Here is a 17,871-nt window from a genome sequence, read left to right as displayed (position 1 = left end):
CTGGTAGCTGCTTTCTGCTGTTTTTGACAGAGAGATACTGATCCTCAAGCTAGAGAATGTTGGCAAGACCTGTGATTTTCAGGAGCTGGTTGGATGACATCAGAGTCCCCAGACTAATGTCCCCGGGGGTAGAAAAGTAATTATAGCTCTTCTCTAACACAGCCTGAACATTACAGAGGCATGTGCTGGCCAGTATCTGATCCAGAGATGTCGCCAGCCAAAGCAGAGGAGGATGCAAGAGGAGATTGTGGAGGAAGAAGGGGAACATGTAGTGATCTGAGACAATTCAGGGGATAAATCTTAGGTATTATTTCCAGATTAGGCAGGATGTAGCATTTCTATAGTATACTCCTATATATCCTAAATGGCAGGAAATTCTAATATTCAGATCAACAGTCTCTCAGGTAAGAGGCTGCTGGTGCCCATGATAATAGACTGAGATACATCAGTATCTGCTAAGGGTACTGATGCATGGGTACTACTAAGATGTTACTGATAATGCTTATAAACTTGTTAAGATGTTATGGTGTTTTTCTTGTACCTCCTGCCCAGGGGACTCATGCAGATTGGTGATTTGCAGCTGCTCCAAGTGTAGCTGAAGTTATTTTGCTTCTAACCTGGATAATATCCAAGTCTTTGCTTTTGTCTCAATGTTGTATGCTCCTTCTGAAAGCAAGTCTGTATTGAAACAAAACTGTTAACGATGTTGACAACAAGAATCCTGCTTTCTTTGGTGTCCTAGTATTGCTGTTGCTAACAATTCTTTCAAAAGCCTCTTACTGGTCACCATTAGTGCTTCTGGGCATTACCTGAAAATTTTTAGGTAGAGACAAGGCTAAAGAGTGATTGTGTGAATGTACAGGTTTAAATCTGTTTTAAGATCTTACAGCACTTGCTGTTTCATAATCCTTGGCTACAGATTTCCTGTTTGCCGGCATTGTCAGCAGTGGGGAATTTTTCCGTTTTAGATCTAGATGTAGAGTGGTATTTTCTAAGCTCGTCAGCTACTCAGGTTTCCCTGAATGCCTAAATATTTAAGGCCACTTTTGAAAATTATAGATGTGATACACAAATAGAATGAGCATTTGAATAAGTAAATTCTGTTTTGAATGTAAGGGAGTTTTGTTTCTAGATCTATCTGCAATGTTTCTAAATTACATTAAAAAGTCTAGATAATACTTCACCTGGTACCTAGCCTTCCATTCGGTTAGGGTCAGCGTGTTTCCAAGGAATACACTTTAAAGAGTTTAATATACTAAACTGAAAATGCATCTAATCAGAAAAGAATAAATTTTGATGTGTAACTTTTTATTGGTCAATTATTGTTATAGTCCACTGGTTGGTAAATAGAAACTTAAGTCACTTAATTTTAGTTCACTGGCTGGAAGGTGTGTGTGAGGGTCTAATCCAAGCAAGCTTTCAGTTCAAATGAGCTGTTGCTGAAACTGAGCTGACTGAATAACTGAACAAACTATTCAGCCAAGAACTGGTGCAGCAGACTGTGGGTGTGGGCACAAGACTGAGCCTGTATCAGGCCCTGTTTTCAGCAAGCTGCTGCTTGCCCAGAAGTTCATGCTAGCTGATTCCATGCATTCCACTTTGTGCATGCTCTTTGCCTAGTACAGTTTTGAGATAAAACAAGACACAACTTTCACCATTTTTCTGAAGCTTTAAACCATGGGTTTTAGTACAAGGGTGCAGACGCGTATGTTAATAATGGTTGAGGTGGCTCTTGGTTAAGCTGTGATCGTGTTGTATTTCCACCTGCTCAGTCAGTGTCTTTCTCCAATGGTTTGATTTTTTTTTTTTTCTCTTACAATTTCTGTAGCAACTATGGACTACTTGAATAACATTTTAAATTGAGTGTAAGTTATATACATTAATAGCTGAAGTCTTAACGGGTATTACACTAACTTCAAATTTAGTTTGGTATGTTTTTTAACAAAAATGTTGATTAGTGTGATTATGATTTTCTTTACTTTGAAATATTGATTCATGCAGATCCATGCATGTGCTGTCTGTGTTATGGTATTTCTGTGGTTGTAGCAAAAGAGAGATGGTCAATGGATAAATGTAGGATGTCTTTGGATATTCTGAAATGGGGGTGGGGGGCTCAGCTGCTGGGAGATGTATAAGGCCAGACTGTGGCGCACTGATCTCGCAGCTGGAGAAGTGAGAATTGGAGGGGAACACAACATAAGAGTCTGGTTCTTCATAAAACTTGGTAGTGCTTTCATTAACTTCTGCCTAAGGGAAGTCATAAAGCCTGATGTGATCGTATCCTTTCCTGTGGAGGAAGCCATGTGACTATTGCTTTCTCCCACACCTGTTGTTTCCTTGCTTGAAAGTACAAATTACTCACTGAAAATAACATCGTGGAGCTGTACAAAAAGTATCAGGTGATTTTGATCCCTGTAAGTCCATTGTTGGAGCTAAGGGAAGGGTCTTACAATGTTGTTAATTTACTTAGTCAAAAGAATCAAACTTTGAAGCTGGCTTTGGTTTGAGCAAAAGGTTGGACCAGCTGGACCTCCAGAGGTTCCTTAATTGCTCTAAGCTGTCCCAGCCAGGCCTTTGAAAATCTCCACCATGGATGCTTAGTGCTCACCTTGAGTGCTTACATCCCAGGTTTGCCACTGCAGTGCCTGGCTGTGCTTTTTTGTGTGTCTCGGCCTGCCACGTACTTGCTGCAGGACATGGAACAGTAACAGCTCACTTCAGTCTCCAGTTTTGCTGACTTCTGCTGCTGGCTTTAGCCCTACATTGACCAATAGCACAAGAACCAAGGTTATGTGTGCATATGTGTATTTGGATAGGAAAAAACCTAACCAGAGACTCTAAGTCATGCAGTCCATTGAGACTTCAAGAGAGAGTTGGAAACTTACAGAAAACATGGTATACATCTCTAAAACCAGAGAATTAATTTTCTACTTGCTGGAATTCCTAAAATGTATAGACAAGTTAAAAAAGAGATTCTAAAATATTTTTCCTTTAGTAGGCAGTACTAAACTTCAGTCATCAATTTTTATCATTCCTTTGTATTACTTAGTGATGTTTGTGTACAGATGCCAGCATGTTACAAACAAAAAAGACAAAATTGGTTATCTTGAAAAAATTGTGAACTAAAATTTGGCAAAGAAAAAATACTCTTTTGCATGTTTTAAGATCTGTTTTCTGTTATACAATCACAAGCTTTTTTTCTTGTTTTGAATGCTTGTTGAAAAATTAAGTTTCTGAGCCATTTGATGTCTGGTCTTTATAGACTTACATCTTTCCTCAGCTTGAATGTCTTCAGGATCTCTTTAAAATAATGTTATCTGTTGTGTCTGAAACTCTGAGCTAGTGAATCTGGTGAGATACTATCAATTTCCTCTTTCCCATGAAAAGGGCATATTAAACCCCCCAGTTACAACATCAGGTTGTGAAGCCCCATTTACTTCTGTAACTGATAAAAAGAAGAAAATGAAATTAAATCTTCTGAAGATTTATCATTTGTTTGGGTTTGTTTTGTAGGTTTTTGTCAAGCAGGCAAGGATTTACGGTTAGTATCTCTGTGCATGGAGCAAATTGATATCCCAGCAGGCTTCCTGTTAGTAGGAGCCAAATCTCCCAACCTTCCTGAGCACATTCTAGTCTGCGCTGTTGACAAGCGGTTTTTGCCAGATGATCATGGAAAAAATGCACTTTTAGGTAAGATATTTTTTTTTTCTTCAAGCCATAATAATTCAGAGAAAAAGGTCAGTTCAGAATTATCTGAAGTCATTTCAGCCAATGACCTTCAGTTAGAAATATGTTGAGAAGAGGCTTGTTTTTATTAAATTTAGATCTGTAGCTGAACCTGCCTTAAAAGCCCATTTTAAAACAAGTCTTTGATTCCACAATTAACTGCAATCAAAGCTTGGTGATTTCTGTGTAGGCAGAAGTCAATTGTAGCCCTGGCAATCTAAATGTGAACTATTCACGTACTCTTTACTGATGCTTACAGCATTTTCATTTAAGAAGAAATCTGCTCATGCTACTACTGAAGATGAGCTATCTATTTTTCTGTGGATTAAGGGACAAACTCTGCCCTTGGCTCCACCAGGAACATTGTTCTCAATAGGAGCTCTGAGGGCAGTTTGCTTCTCAAAATCTAATACTTCTCCAAAATCTAATGTGTGTGTGGGGAAAAAAAACCCACATTTACGTCATAATTGGTTACATTTATGAGCTTTAAAATTTTAATACAAGAATGCTACTTGGTGATTGAAGACAGCCATATGTGCACTTAGGTTTCCTGCTGGCTCACAACTGGTGCATATTTTAACAGGCTAGTAAAAGTGATTTAGTATATTTTGGCTCCTTTAGCCTGTTTTGAATTTGCTGTCTCATTTCTCCCTCCAGTCATCATGCTGCCTAGCATATATTCAGAAAGACCTTTCAACAGGGAAGAAATTACAATAAAACATAAATACCCTGATTTAACCATACTGTTCAAATTCTGGTCCAGAACAGCAATGTTTAGCATAACTGTTGAAAACACCTAATTTTTGTACTTATGTGCTTTAACATTGTTTCTCCCTTAAATCTATTTAACATGCTACTAAACACTGTAAACCCTTGCACCTAAGGCAGAAATCCCACTGCCCTGAGTTAGATAGGAGCTGTGGGGTGATATGCCCTTGCTGGGTACAGTTGGAAATGTGGGCTCATGGGATTATCTGGTCTGTACTGCCATCCTCAGAGGAGTTTCTCCCCCACTGATCAGGTGAGGTGTCAAGAACTGATCAATAAGAACTATCTGATAGACAGACAGATGGTATTTAGTCTGATTAAATGTGGTACTACTGGGCTTTGTTGGTAAGCCTTCTTCCCCCCAGCCCTCAGCTTTGTGTCCATCTACTATTTCTGGTATAGTTTCATAATGAGCCTAGTGACTCACATCTCTGCTCTGACATTGCTCATGTCATATATTTAAATGTCTCTATGTGTGTGACTAGTACCTGTGGGGAGAGCATTGGCTTGGTAGCTCTGTGAGACCCTGATGACTGTTTCCGACAGCTGTGGAAAGGCACCAATAGTTCCTGTGGGTTGCAAGGCAGAAGAGGAGAACGGATTTAGTTCCATGAGAAATAGGATGAAATAATCTACTTCTTGGAATCCTCAGCAGCATGATGGTAAAAGATGATAATGAGGCACAGTAAGGCTAAAGATAATGGCCTAATTAATAGGAGTTCTGCAGAAAATGCATTGTGTCAAAAGGACTGAATATTTTTTTTTCATAAAACTATAAATTTGGTTGCCAGGTGAGTGTAGGAACCAGTGTTCTCCACAGTGCTTGTCATTGTTGAAAATAATGATAGTCATGAGGACGAAAATTGGTTCCGTTAGAGATCTTGAACTGATCAGTAAATGGGGAAAAAAACCCAAACAACCACAAAATTAAGGCATTTCTACTTGGTATTAATTTGTCCAGCTCTATTATAAATAATTACCCATGTTCCAGAAAGAATATAAAGTATTTCTTCATTAAGGGTTGAAAGCAATTCAGAGACGAGTGGAGTGGCAAGTAAGCCAGAAGAGTTTAATTGTTGAGCATTAGATAGTAGAGGGCTTATTCAAACAACAAGGATTTTAAGGCAGGCCCATTTCAGAACATGCCCTGTGCTTTGTTCTAGGAGATGATAGACCACTGCCATCTGTATACAACATTCCCATTAGTATGGTTGTGAATGGCACTGGAAATCAAGAGTGCTTACAATCCTCAGTCTGGACCCTATCTTCCAGACTTCAACTCAACTCTGTTGAAACCATGTTGGAACATTGCAGAAAAGCAGACTTTGTTCCTGAATCTGTTACTTTCATGAGAGGTTGTAGGTCTTTAACAACATTCTGAAGCACTCCTAACTTTTGCCATGAAAATCTTGACATCAAATGATTGCTTTTAAGACTTTAAGAAGCTTGTAAGGTCCAGCTCTCTTGGAAAGTGCTTTGTAAAAATGAGTCTCAGTGAAAATTTATTACACATTAAGGTTCATTTTAGTCACATGAAATTATTACTCTGGATTAGCCACTGTTTCGAGAAAGAGATGCATGCAGCTTGGTGCTCATGGGTTTTTAAATGTAGAAAAATGGAATTATATTTTTTTCTCATGGAAATTTCCTAGTTTGGGATCATAGTTCTCCCCCTGCCAAGTAGTTATTCCTTTATACACCATGTAAAGTAGAAAATTGGTGGTAGGATTTTGGCATAAGTTAATAAGATCTAGAAAGATGGAAAAGTTTCAGAAAAGCTAAGACAAAAATCTGCCTGTGTTTGGCTGCTTCCCGACACACATGTACTGTGATAGTGCAGATCTTACCAGTCATTTAATCCGTGTATATCTTCTGCTTCATTCTTCCAGGATTTTCCGGGAATTGTATAGGCTGTGGAGAAAGAGGATTTCGGTACTTCACAGAGTTTTCTAATCATATCAACCTGAAATTAACCACTCAGCCAAAGAAGCAGAAGCACTTAAAGTACTACCTAGTAAGAAGCTCCCAAGGCGTACTGTCAAAGGGACCCCTTATTTGCTGGAAAGGTAATAAAGATGCCCATTCACTTATGGGATTTTTATTATGTTAGTGTGATGTTGAATGAAAAATTAAAAGTTGCTGTTGTAAATGTATGCATCAAAAGGAACTGTAGAAGATGACTTTCATTATTGCACTGATTTCACTGAAGTCTGGATTTTGCCAAAGAGGTCTTAATAGTAACCATGCAATTGTAAATAGTCCTCCTCCATTTCCCCATACTTTCAGTAGAAGCCCTAAGTCTGGCCATCTTAAGATGTGCAGCCATCTTGGTAGAAGAAATAAGGTTGCTCAGTCTACTGATTCTTTTCTGTGCCTGAAGCAAGATGACTCACACCCAGGGCTCCAACATTGGCTTTCCACATTCATTTTAGCTGGTGCAATTCAATATGTCTAATGCCTGAGGACAGCTATAAGATTAAGAAAGATTAAGAAAGCTCAGGCCACTGATCTCAGGGAAAGAGGAGAAATCTTGCATATTATTGCCATTTATAGTGTGTTTTACACTTGGACTTAGCCTCCAGTGGAGCAGCCTGTGCAATATTATGTGCTAAAGAGATTACGTTTGTGACTAAAAGGAAAGGTAGCCATGGGGCCTGTTACTGGTGGATGCAGGCTTTTGGAGCTAGAGCCATGCAAAGACTCAAGGAGGGAATGGTTTACCTACTCACTGTCTACTAAGATGGTGTATATGCAGAAAGGCTGTCTTCCTCAGCTGTGGTCTCACTCAGTAAAGACAGTTTGATCTGGTGCCTGTTGTTCCAGAGAGGAGGGTGCGAGGAAAGGAGAAGCTCCACAGGAGGACTGACACACATCTGAATAGTCGCATCCTTATGTGAATAGCAGCATGACACCAGAAAGAGATGGTTATCACTGAGCTGTATGAGCTATTATAGTATTGTATCAGTTAGTGGTTCAGAGGGATCCTGGCTTCAGCTGCTTTTCTCTGTTACAAGTATAATTAACTACAGCTTTAGAGTAAATGTGTATTTCAGCAGCATTTTTCACACAAAACTACAGGAAGATTTAATTTGGTAGTGAAGTTCCAGATGCAGAAAAAGAAAACCTTAATGTACTTTTGGAATCCTTTTCCTGAAACCCCACCCTTGTGCTCATGCAGTTGAGGTTGGCCTGGTAAATGCAGTCAGGCATAACGAGGCAGTTACTGGGGTCACTTTTGGTTATATGCTGATTATAAGTGTTTTGAGGACCCATGAAAGTTTAGGAAGTTGGCCAGAAATTGACCTCATGGGCATTTTTTCGATATGCTCTATCGCCCTACTGCTACCATCCATCTGGTAACCCTCCACCCATTACTTACATTAAAGGTCTAATTAGAAGAAGAGAAATGCTTTTAAACACTCCCTTTTCTTCAAACAAAACCTGATTAGATCTCAGTTTTAAAACTGGATTAATGTGTGATTTTTAAGGTGACTTTCTCCTCCCTTAACTCAGTTTTCATCCAGACAGTCAAAGCGCTGAGATCTCCCCAAAGGTTTTATGGAGGCATACTAAGAATCAGCACAATATCTCCTTTTAAAGGGCAACATATGATGGTTTGTATAGAGGTTGTGCCACAGAAGTCGCTGAGTGTTTCCTGGGTCCAGTATCTTCAGATCTCTTGGAAGCTGCAAACTGAGGGCTCTTGCCATTTTGCAGCATCTGGTCTGTATTTGCCTGGCCCTCTGAGTGGCCCCCAGGGAAGTTTTGTTAATTAGAAGACAAAGTTGACTAAAACGCAAGAGCCATATTTTCACTGAATGCTGCCATTTGCTGCTGTTTGTTGTACGTGCTGTATGTTTTGCTTTTAACATTTTGTCGCCTTTCACAACCGTGTTGCTGAACTTTCTTTCTGGAAGGCAGGCCTTGTTAATATGTACTGTAGCTGCTTCGTTTGCAGAATGCAGAAGCAGGCAATCATCTGCTGTTAGCCTCTCTGCTAAACCAAATCCTTCGGTGTCACCGTCCACGACCCCAGAGGGTGGATCAGCTAATGGATACAAATCAGGGTTCACTCAGACAGGTAGGAGCTGAAAGTGCTATAAAGATAACCATTGGGGGTGGTAAGTTACCTCAGGTACTGGTGGTTCAGGGATGTTGCAAATAACTGGGTATTTACCTCAAACCAGGTGCAGATTACAGCAGGGAGGATGCCTTTCAAAATTTGCTTTGTGAAAGATTAGGACAGAAGTGAAGCTGAAGGTTAGCTTAGTCCCCATAGGAGTAGTTGATTAAAAAGTGTTAAAGGATCTTTTGATTAATTCATTTGATTCTGTTCTTCCCTGTGTTGGTTTCATTTATTTTGTGGATCTCAAAAATCTTGAATTACACATTTCTAAGGAGGTGTTTACTTAGTCTATAGACTAGGCTATTTGTCTCAAAACCAAAAGTAATCTCCTTTTGAGGCTAGAGGGGTAGTTTTCATTTATTTGCTTATTTATTTATTTAAATTTTATTGCACACAAGGGTGTGCTTAGAATAGCAATTCCCCCATATGCATACAGTGGTTTTGTGTTATGTGAGCTAAAATGCATCTTATAACTGTTCTATAAAGCTATTAATGGTATATTTAAACAAGGTGAAACTATAAAAATCAATTACTGGCTGACGAAGCAGCATCTTAATTTCATTTATCTATTTATTGCAAATAACCAAGGTGCTTTTCTTTGAGCTTTTTTTTTTCTCATTGCTTTATTGCAGCTCCATCTGTGCTGTTACGTGGTTTTGTGTCTGTTTGTGCTACTTCTTGAAAAATTAAAAACAGGAGAAAACTTTCTGTTAGTTCTTGAAATTGGTTGATTGTGTGTACCAGAACAAATGTTTCTCTAGGGGAGTATGAAATGCAGATACAAAACGGAGATGGTTAAAACACTTCTTCCACTTTCAAAGTATGTTAAAAAGAAATAACAAACAAAAGCTGAACACATGCATTCTTATGAAATTGTAGTCACTGATGAGTATGTTCAGAGACACTTTCCCCAGGTGGTCACCCCTGTTTCTGTTTAGGAAACGATATGCTTTAGACTTTCATTAAAATTAAATGAGTGCTGTTTAAATACATCTGTATTTCATTGCATGATCCCTTGGTTTCCAGATCCTGGCATGAGAACTGTGCAGATGCATGAGAACCTATTTATTTGAAACAAAAAGTGATCCAATATTTACACAGCTTTGTCTTGTATTGTACCTGCCAAGTTAATAGATACACCTTTTATATACTGCTTTTTCCTTATCACTCACTGTGATTTTCAGTCTACTTGGTGTTTCTTTGTGTCACTGTTTGTACTCTTAGGTCATGGTTGCCAAAACCTTTTCGTCTTCTGCTGTTATCTTCTAGTGAAGATAATGCCACATTCGTATATATGAATCCCCTGTGAACAGGAGAAGGGGGGAGAGTGCTTTTTTTTTGGTGGTGTGAATTCTGACATGTGCCACCTATGACGGAGTTCTGACTTTTTCTCTCCTAGGCTCTGAACAGCTGTTTGTACTTTGAGTTGACTTCTTGGTTGTTTTATAACAGGACTACTTTTTAGTAGTCACTAAAGTCACTTTCTGAAATTATTTTATTGTCAACTTGCACCCGTTTTTTCCTTGTAAACTTATGTCAGTGTTTCTGGTTTCTGCCTTTATAAAGTGATTTGGCCTCCAAGTTCTAGAAGATGCCTATAGGTAGGGAGTCATGGGCACACTCAGAGTACTGCACTGAAATGGTAATTTCATGATAGAAATTAGAACACAAAAGAATTCTGAAATACCACAGTTAATGTTGACAGTATGATGTGGCCATGACATTGCAGACAGGTGTCAGGTTCAGCTTTCATGGTGATGTGTGAAGATACAGTTCTGTTGCAAAGAAGAGGTAACTGGCGATGAAATATGGCTGAAACCTTGAACAGTATCAAAAATTCAATTTTAGCAGGCACATGAAAGGGAAAACTTCAATTCAGGTGTTAAAAGGGGCGTTAGGCAACTGGACAGTTTGCTTTGAGGAAAGCTTTAGCACTACATATTTGCTGTATCATATTTAACGAGAGATCAGTGATTTTCTTCAAAGCCCCTGGCCTGGTGTTCTGTTTTGTTCAGCATTCAAAGTAATTCCTGTGAATGCAGACAAGGTTTTCTGGTGGAGCAGCAGCAGTAAAGACTTCTGTGTTCCCCTCTCAGTTACTTTGTCTGGCAAAGCAGACTCTCCTCCCCACTCTCCTTCACCAAATGGTGTGTGGCCTGAGGGTGAATATATTTGGCAGATCAAGTTGGTCTTTGCCTTCTGTTTTCTTTACCTGGCTGTTTTACTAGGACATCTGTAGGTGAACTTAGCCTACTTTGCCTACTTGTTGCAGACTACTTTCTGGACAGACTCTGAGTGAATATTCTTTCACTCCAGTTAAAAGAATTTGGATTTGTCAGTGTATTGTCATTCGAATATTGAATTTGTCTTGAAGTAAATTGCTGCTATTAAATGTTAATGTAGGGGCCTACATGCTGAGAGGTTTGGAACTGTTTCTGACTTACAGTTTTATGCTGGGCAAGAATTATGGTTTGTTCTTCAGTTTATCCAGGTAGAAAATGAGGTTTATATTTTTCAGATTTGGTGAAGTGCTCTAAGGGACTGCTGTTTGTTAATTCATTCCAAGAGTATGGGCTCAGATACTCTTCATTTCTTATCCAGACTTATAAATTGATGTACAGTTCTCATAGCCTTATAGATAGTAGTGTTGTAAGGAGGATAACCTCCTTACAACATTTGATATTTTTTCTGCCTTAAGGCAAGCTCAGCTATGTCTAAACTTCTATCAAAGACTGAGTAGCTTGTTCACAGGTGATGGAGATTCCACAACCTTCTAAAACAACTTATTCCAGTGCTTATTCCCTATGCTTGCTGGGAGCAAGTCATGTACCTCCTTCTCTTCACTTTCTCATCTGTAACATGGGATAACTGTTTAGTTGCCCATCCTATGGGAGTATTTTGAGGAGCAGTGAGATAGTGCTTTCTACAGTTAAAATATTTTTTTGAGTGTATGGAATGCAAAATATTGTGGAAGAAATCAATCATGGGTTCAGTAGATTATAATATTGTATAGGAACGCCCAGTTAAATGGTTGTTACGACTCCTAAAAAATACCAATACATAGTGAATTCTTAGGAGTGTAAAAATAATTATTATATGCATTATAAATTATTATATGCATAAATGACTTTAGATAAATGTGTGTGACTGTTTATGTTTATATAATACAAATTATATACATACGCATGTATATAGATTGTTTTAATCATTACTTACTTAAACAACTTATTTTCTCAGATTCTTCGGTATTCAGTCCAGCAAAATCATCTTCTGCTATTAATTTAAGTGGAACACAAGACACATCCCGGAACAAGAACATTGTGAAACCTCTGGCTCTGTCAGTACAGCTCGTAGGAAAAGCATTTGCTGCAGGTACAGCTTTGCTTTCCAGGATAGCTCTCAGCTATCCTGGAAATCACTGTCTTAACAGCCAAGAAATAATTGAGTCATCATTTTGGTGGAAAAAGGAAAGGAAAATGTTCACTAGCATTCTCCAAAACTCTCATCTTCTTGCAGTCCTCTGCACAGAAATTTTTCATGTCCATTGCTGTCCTGAAAGTGAGCCTCATCTTGGCTTTCAGATTTGACATTGTGATAAAATGCATGTCATACCCCTTGTTGCACTTCCTAAGGTATCTAAGACAGCATGAAAGTCATCTCTTGATATCACACTGATTCTTGCCTCAGTAGCTGGGAATTGTGTGGTGTTCTGCATTTGTAACAGGTATAGTTCCTCCACATTTAAAGGAGTTTCAATATCTGTGCTGTTTTAATTATTCATTTCTCTATTGTGTGTTTCATAACGTAGGATCCTCAGCTGTGGTATCTAAATCCCTCACTGGTTCTCTGTTGTGATATTCTGATTATTACTTTAGCTGGTTATTCCTTTAAGCAATAATAAAAAAAAAATTACTACAGGGAAGTATGCTTGAATAAGAAAAAATATAAATTTATTTGGTTTATATATGCACATGAGCATTAAATTTGATAATGATGCATTATGTCTGCTATTTTATACAATCTGTATTGTTGTTGTACATAATATGCTGTACCTAATGAATCAGTAATGGTTCTTTATGTAAAATACCCTTTTCCCTCCATACTTGTGTAAGAGAATTTATCTTGCAGTGAAATTATTTCCGACCATTTCAGCCACTTCTGTAACTGACCCATATTGACCATCTCTGTCCATATCAAATCACTGACTGAGTAAAAATGGGGAACATCAACGGGCAAGTGATGTTATTCATATTTTGCTAATTGGCAACCTGAGGCTCTGATGCCTGTATTTATTTGGATGACTGTGGCTGGAGAGTTTCACGTTGCATTGCTTTAAGCCAAATACCCACATTTCAAATGCTTTCTGTTGCAGCTTACATCTGCAAATCTCCTGCTGCTGCTCCTGGAATATGTTCCTGGGAGCTAAGTCCGTGTGGAGCTGGCAGATAACAGCAAGGAGCTGTAGTCCCCACTGGGCTCCATGTGTTCTCTATGCAGTTTGTGCCATTGTTTTTTTTCTTCTGGAAGAATTAGGCTCTGAAAAAGCATAAGGAGCTCAGGAGTGTGAGAATAACAGCTGGCGATCCTCCACTGTTGTAGTTTCATTTTGTTATAATGGTTCTGCCAGGGTGTCAGGCTTGCTGTGTACAGTACACGGACAACTGGGGGAAAAATACAGATGCACCGAAGTGGCTTAGAAATCTTTACAAACTGAATTAACTATGCACTTCTTTTTTTTAGTTTTCAGGATCTAAAAAGCCATGTCACAAACTACACAATCATTCTGGGTGTGTGTAGTTTTCTAGTTTATCTTGGTGGGCTTTCTTTGGGTATTATTCTTCTGCCTATCCGCCCCACCCTGAAATCTGGAGACCTCATTTCAAGGTTAGGATTTTGCAGCCTATGCCCAAATTATTCTCTGCCAAGTACACTTCATGCTTTCCATGGAGTATGTTTCTTTCGGTCACGCATCTTGCCCTGTTCTTTTGTGTATCCATGTGGCTGTATTATTTTGTTTGTTTGTTTTCAAGATTGTCTCAAGCCACACGCTCTGTATTTTATTATACTCAGCTCCTCTTTCACTGCGTGCCACTGATGTTGCTAATGGAAACGCTAATGGAGGAAGAAATAGCGTATTGAGTTCTACAGTCTCTCGGCCAATGCCTCACTCAACATCTCCCAGTCCTGGCTGTGCAGCTGGAGACCAAGGTAAAGAAAATTTCTCTGTTCTTTTATTTTAAGCAGCGCTGGCTGTTGAGCCTGAAATTGGTGATTTTGTTCTTCTTCCCATTATAGCTGTTTCTGCAATTTGGTCTTTACAGATCCATTTGGTTTTTGACAAGGCCATTAATGATACTTTTGTACTTTTCAACACAGGTAACAACATTTTTCACATCGTAGTCTGGTTTCATGTGAATTTAGGTGTAGACCTCTGGTGCTCTGGGACATGTTACCAGCTCAACACCAGCATGAAATGGCAATGTGGGCTGAATTGGGTGAATGGGATTTAGAATTAGTTTTCGTTTTCCTTCTCAGCATCCATGTCAAGTTCTGGACCACCAAAGAAACGTCACCGGGGATGGTCTCCTGGGTCCCCAGTCCCTCCTCCTGCTTTGGCAGTACCTGTTCCTACAATTCGGCCTGCAGCAAGAACAGGTAAAACTTGATTAATACAGAGATGTTGTTTCTAGAAAACTGCCTTCAGCTGAACTGGTAGCCCTGTGCTGCTTCTCTTGTGTTGCACAAAAAACATGACTAAGCTTGTTGAAGTAGTTAAGGACAGCATGGAAAGTTTTTCAGATGCCCCAGAAAAGCACACATTGCCTTGTGCGTGTTGCCATAATCTTAAAATGGGACACAGGGAAAGTGAAACTATGTGAGGAGACTTTGTGAGACAAGATGTCTTTTGTGCATGGAAAAGCTGTAGGAGGATTATGTAGCATCATATGAAATAGGATTAATTACAAGTATGTGTGAATGCTCATCAATATCCATGTAGATACCTCTTTATATGTAACTATTAATAAAACTGCTCACTATTTGAGCACTTTTCAGTTGAGGGATTTAGCATACTTTGTAAAGGGGAATATACAACTACTTATTCCTGTCTCTATAGAGGGAGAGAATAAACATACAAAGAAGAGGAAAAACTCCCATTTGTCAACATGCACAGAGTATTTTTAACTCTGCTTTTGAAGGTTTGGTTTTGAGATATTTGGCAACTAATTTTGAGAGATATACATCATAAGAAGAAGGATTGCATGGTAGTGCAGGCCTGCCTATTTGGTCACCTCAAGTCAGTCATATCTTTTGGGGATTTCTAGCTTCACAGATTTGCTGAAGATGTGAGATATCAGGCAATCTCCCCCTTTTTCTTGAGTTTGTCTCCACCAATCTACTACCTCTGCTGTGTACTCCATTTCGTATGGCTTTCATAATATTTTTTCTGGTGGATAAACAATTTTCACTCCTAGAACACGTGCACACATTCATGCTGCCTTCGATACTTTTCTGTTGATGGCACTGTTTGAAAAATCTGTTGCAAACACCAAGTGAAGCCTGAGAAACTTCTGAAGCAGACCTCATGCTGAAACCTAATTTCAGAGTTCTTGCACTTTATTTCTTTTAACTTGTAAAAGCTCTTTCTCTTTCATGAGTAAAGCCTAATTTTTATCCTTGTGGCAACTGTCTGAGGACAGCTTTGAGATTTTGGCTTGTGTTTGTTTTTTTCATGTATGTATATTCTAGATCAGAAGTCAGAGCAGTCTTCCCTTGTATTGAGAGTCAGTACTGAGCGGTAGCCTCTGTCTTAGAGGTGGCCTTTTGGCTTAGTACTTGGGTTTGTTTAAAGATGCATATTCAAACCTGTGTTCTCCTCTCTCATTCCCACCAACAATACAGTGGCCAGAAGAAGTTTTATTTTAGGGGTGGGACTACAGGACGATATAGGCTCTTAATTGGAATTACTTCAAACTATAGCAGGAAATGCAGAGACCTTTGAATTTTATTACAGTTAGTGATCTGCAGTAATTTTTTCTTTATTTGTTCATGCGGCCAAATCACAGTATGAGCCTTTTAGTAATGGAAGCTTCTCTTTATTTTATAGAGCCTCTTTTGTCAGCCCCAGTTCCTCAATCCATGTTAACTGGAATTTTACAGCCTCAACCCATCCCAGCAGGGGAGACTGTAATAGTTCCTGAAAACCTGCTGAATAACTCGGGAGTCAGACCAGTGATTCTGATAGGTAAGTCTTACACTGGGGAATCAAATACTGCATTTTGCACAAATATGTGCTCCCGTAGGAGAAAACGCTTTTTGTTGGTCCTGGCTTCCGGTACAATAGAAAGTCGGTTTGTCAGGGATAGTTTAGGTGCTCAATATATAAAATTGGAAGTCAGGCAATCCCTGGAGAGCCTGATTTGCAAACAGGTCACGATTAGGTCAGATCTGTACAAAACCTCTGGCCAAATTGAAGTTTTGCACAAATGAGGTTTTTGTAAAATCCAAGAATAAAAATATTACCATGTGATGAAAACAGCTTTCCAGTGTAAACAACTCACAAAACAAGCAAATATTTCCTGCAGCATTCATAGTCCAAATACTGAAGCCCAGGGATTCTGCATGAGAACCAGAAAACTGATTCAGATTGACTAATCAGAAGCAAATCATGCTAATGCTGTCTTTTTTATAATTCATACTTCTTGTAAGCAAGTGAGATAACAGATCAGGCTTTTAAAATCCTGTATAAAGTACATTATTAACCCTTCGAAAGACATCACTTTTACTTCAAAAGTACAACTCGTAATGTGAATATCCCTTTTAACCTGAGCTATTTGGGCATGGTGTATAACAAAAGACTGGTCAGGTAGTACTGCCAAAATCTCTCCTCAGTTCAGCATAGTACAGATGCTTGTATAAAGAAACTTCAGAGTTAACGGAACATGCCTGTCAATATAATCCATGAAATAATTTATTATTCCTGAAGAAATGGAGATGTTCTCCAAGTCCTCACTTGCACAGACAATCCTTACACACATTATTTCCAGACAATTAACAGTGCCTTCTACTCTATATAAGTAAATCCGTCAAGGATAGGGTTACACTTCTGGTTTGTTTTGCTTCGTGTTGTTTTCTGGAAGCCTATTCTAAAGCTCTAGCATGCTGCTCTAACAGTTTTCAGAGAAACACTTCTTTAATAAAGATGAGAGTGCCTACAGTCATCAGCTTAAGTGCAAATTGAATGCAGCCCTTAGGCTCTTGGAGAGTTGCCAGTAAGTCCTCATTTAGGCTGAATGTTAGTGGCCCCACGATACAGCATCCTATTAATAGTACAGAACCAGATGGACCCAAATGGACGGGTTTGGCAAACTCTTGTTTCCTTTTTAAAACAAAAACATTCTCAAGGAAGAGTTAGCCTGTGCTCCTGTGCTTTACCTTCCAGAACAGTTAAGTTTAGTTGTTGATATTTATTTACCTGTTTATGGAAACAAAATGGAAACATGGCAAAAAAAGATGAAATCAATCCCAGCAATGCCACAGTGGCTGAATCAATGCTAATGTGACTTCTGCTGCTTTTATAATGTTAAGATCAATGTACTTTTGCTTCCATTGATTTTTCTTTTTTTGTACACTATATTATGGAGAATCTGTATTTAAAGGTCAGAGTAAAACCTAAGTAGATAATATTCTCATCAGTATTTGGATAACAATAATTATTATCTGACTTGTATCCAGTTATTGTTAGCTTTTGCAAATCTATGTGATCACTTGTAAAACACAGCAAAGGATCACTGTCCTATCTCATTTATTTTGTAGGCAATTATAATGCCAAGTACAGTCACTGATGCAGTATATTTTGTAAGATATCATTAAGGAAGAGTTTGGAAATGTGTACATTGTGCAAGACTTTGTGTAGTGGCGTACTTTGTGAATTTCTGAGGGTTTTTTGTTTCCTTTATCAAAGGTTATGGCACTTTACCTTATTTCTATGGAAATGTCGGTGATATTGTTGTAAGTCCCTTGCTGGTGAATTGCTACAAGATTCCACAGCTGGAAAACAAGGATTTGGATCTCTTGGGTTTGACCAGCAGTCAACTGCTAAGTGTGGAGAATATGATACTTTTAACTATTCAGTATCTTGTCCAACTAGGTAAACAATTTTTTATAATCACTCGTTTTTATTTGTGACTGCCCTTTTTTCTCCCCACCCTCCTTATGTCAGTTTCAGAATCACTTTTCCGGCTACTTTTGTG

The 17,871-nt window shown here is 38.7% G+C and overlaps 1 protein-coding gene across 12 annotated transcripts in view; it reads left to right on the top strand.

The window, feature by feature from the left end:
* Positions 1-17,871, top strand: part of GREB1L (GREB1 like retinoic acid receptor coactivator) — a 139,835-nt gene that overhangs the window by 81,127 nt on the left and 40,837 nt on the right. For 7 of the 12 annotated variants that reach the window (XM_062632859.1, XM_062632864.1, XM_062632870.1 and 4 more), the window contains 8 exons: positions 3,514-3,690; positions 6,384-6,560; positions 8,438-8,575; positions 11,858-11,992; positions 13,691-13,828; positions 14,156-14,275; positions 15,726-15,863; positions 17,583-17,768. In XM_062632859.1, the coding sequence (XP_062488843.1) occupies positions 3,514-3,690; positions 6,384-6,560; positions 8,438-8,575; positions 11,858-11,992; positions 13,691-13,828; positions 14,156-14,275; positions 15,726-15,863; positions 17,583-17,768 (1,209 nt within the window). The remainder of the gene's footprint in view (positions 1-3,513; positions 3,691-6,383; positions 6,561-8,437; positions 8,576-11,857; positions 11,993-13,690; positions 13,829-14,155; positions 14,276-15,725; positions 15,864-17,582; positions 17,769-17,871) is intronic. The other 5 variants (XM_062632868.1, XM_062632867.1, XM_062632866.1 and 2 more) reach the window with 2 other exon arrangements.

The sequence above is a fragment of the Pezoporus occidentalis genome, unplaced genomic scaffold (assembly GCF_034315485.1).
Source record: "Pezoporus occidentalis ecotype Australia unplaced genomic scaffold, CSIRO_AGI_Poc_V1 ctg4, whole genome shotgun sequence".
NCBI classification, from domain to species: Eukaryota; Metazoa; Chordata; class Aves; order Psittaciformes; family Psittacidae; genus Pezoporus; species Pezoporus occidentalis.
This window is presented reverse-complemented; position numbering and strand designations above follow the sequence as displayed.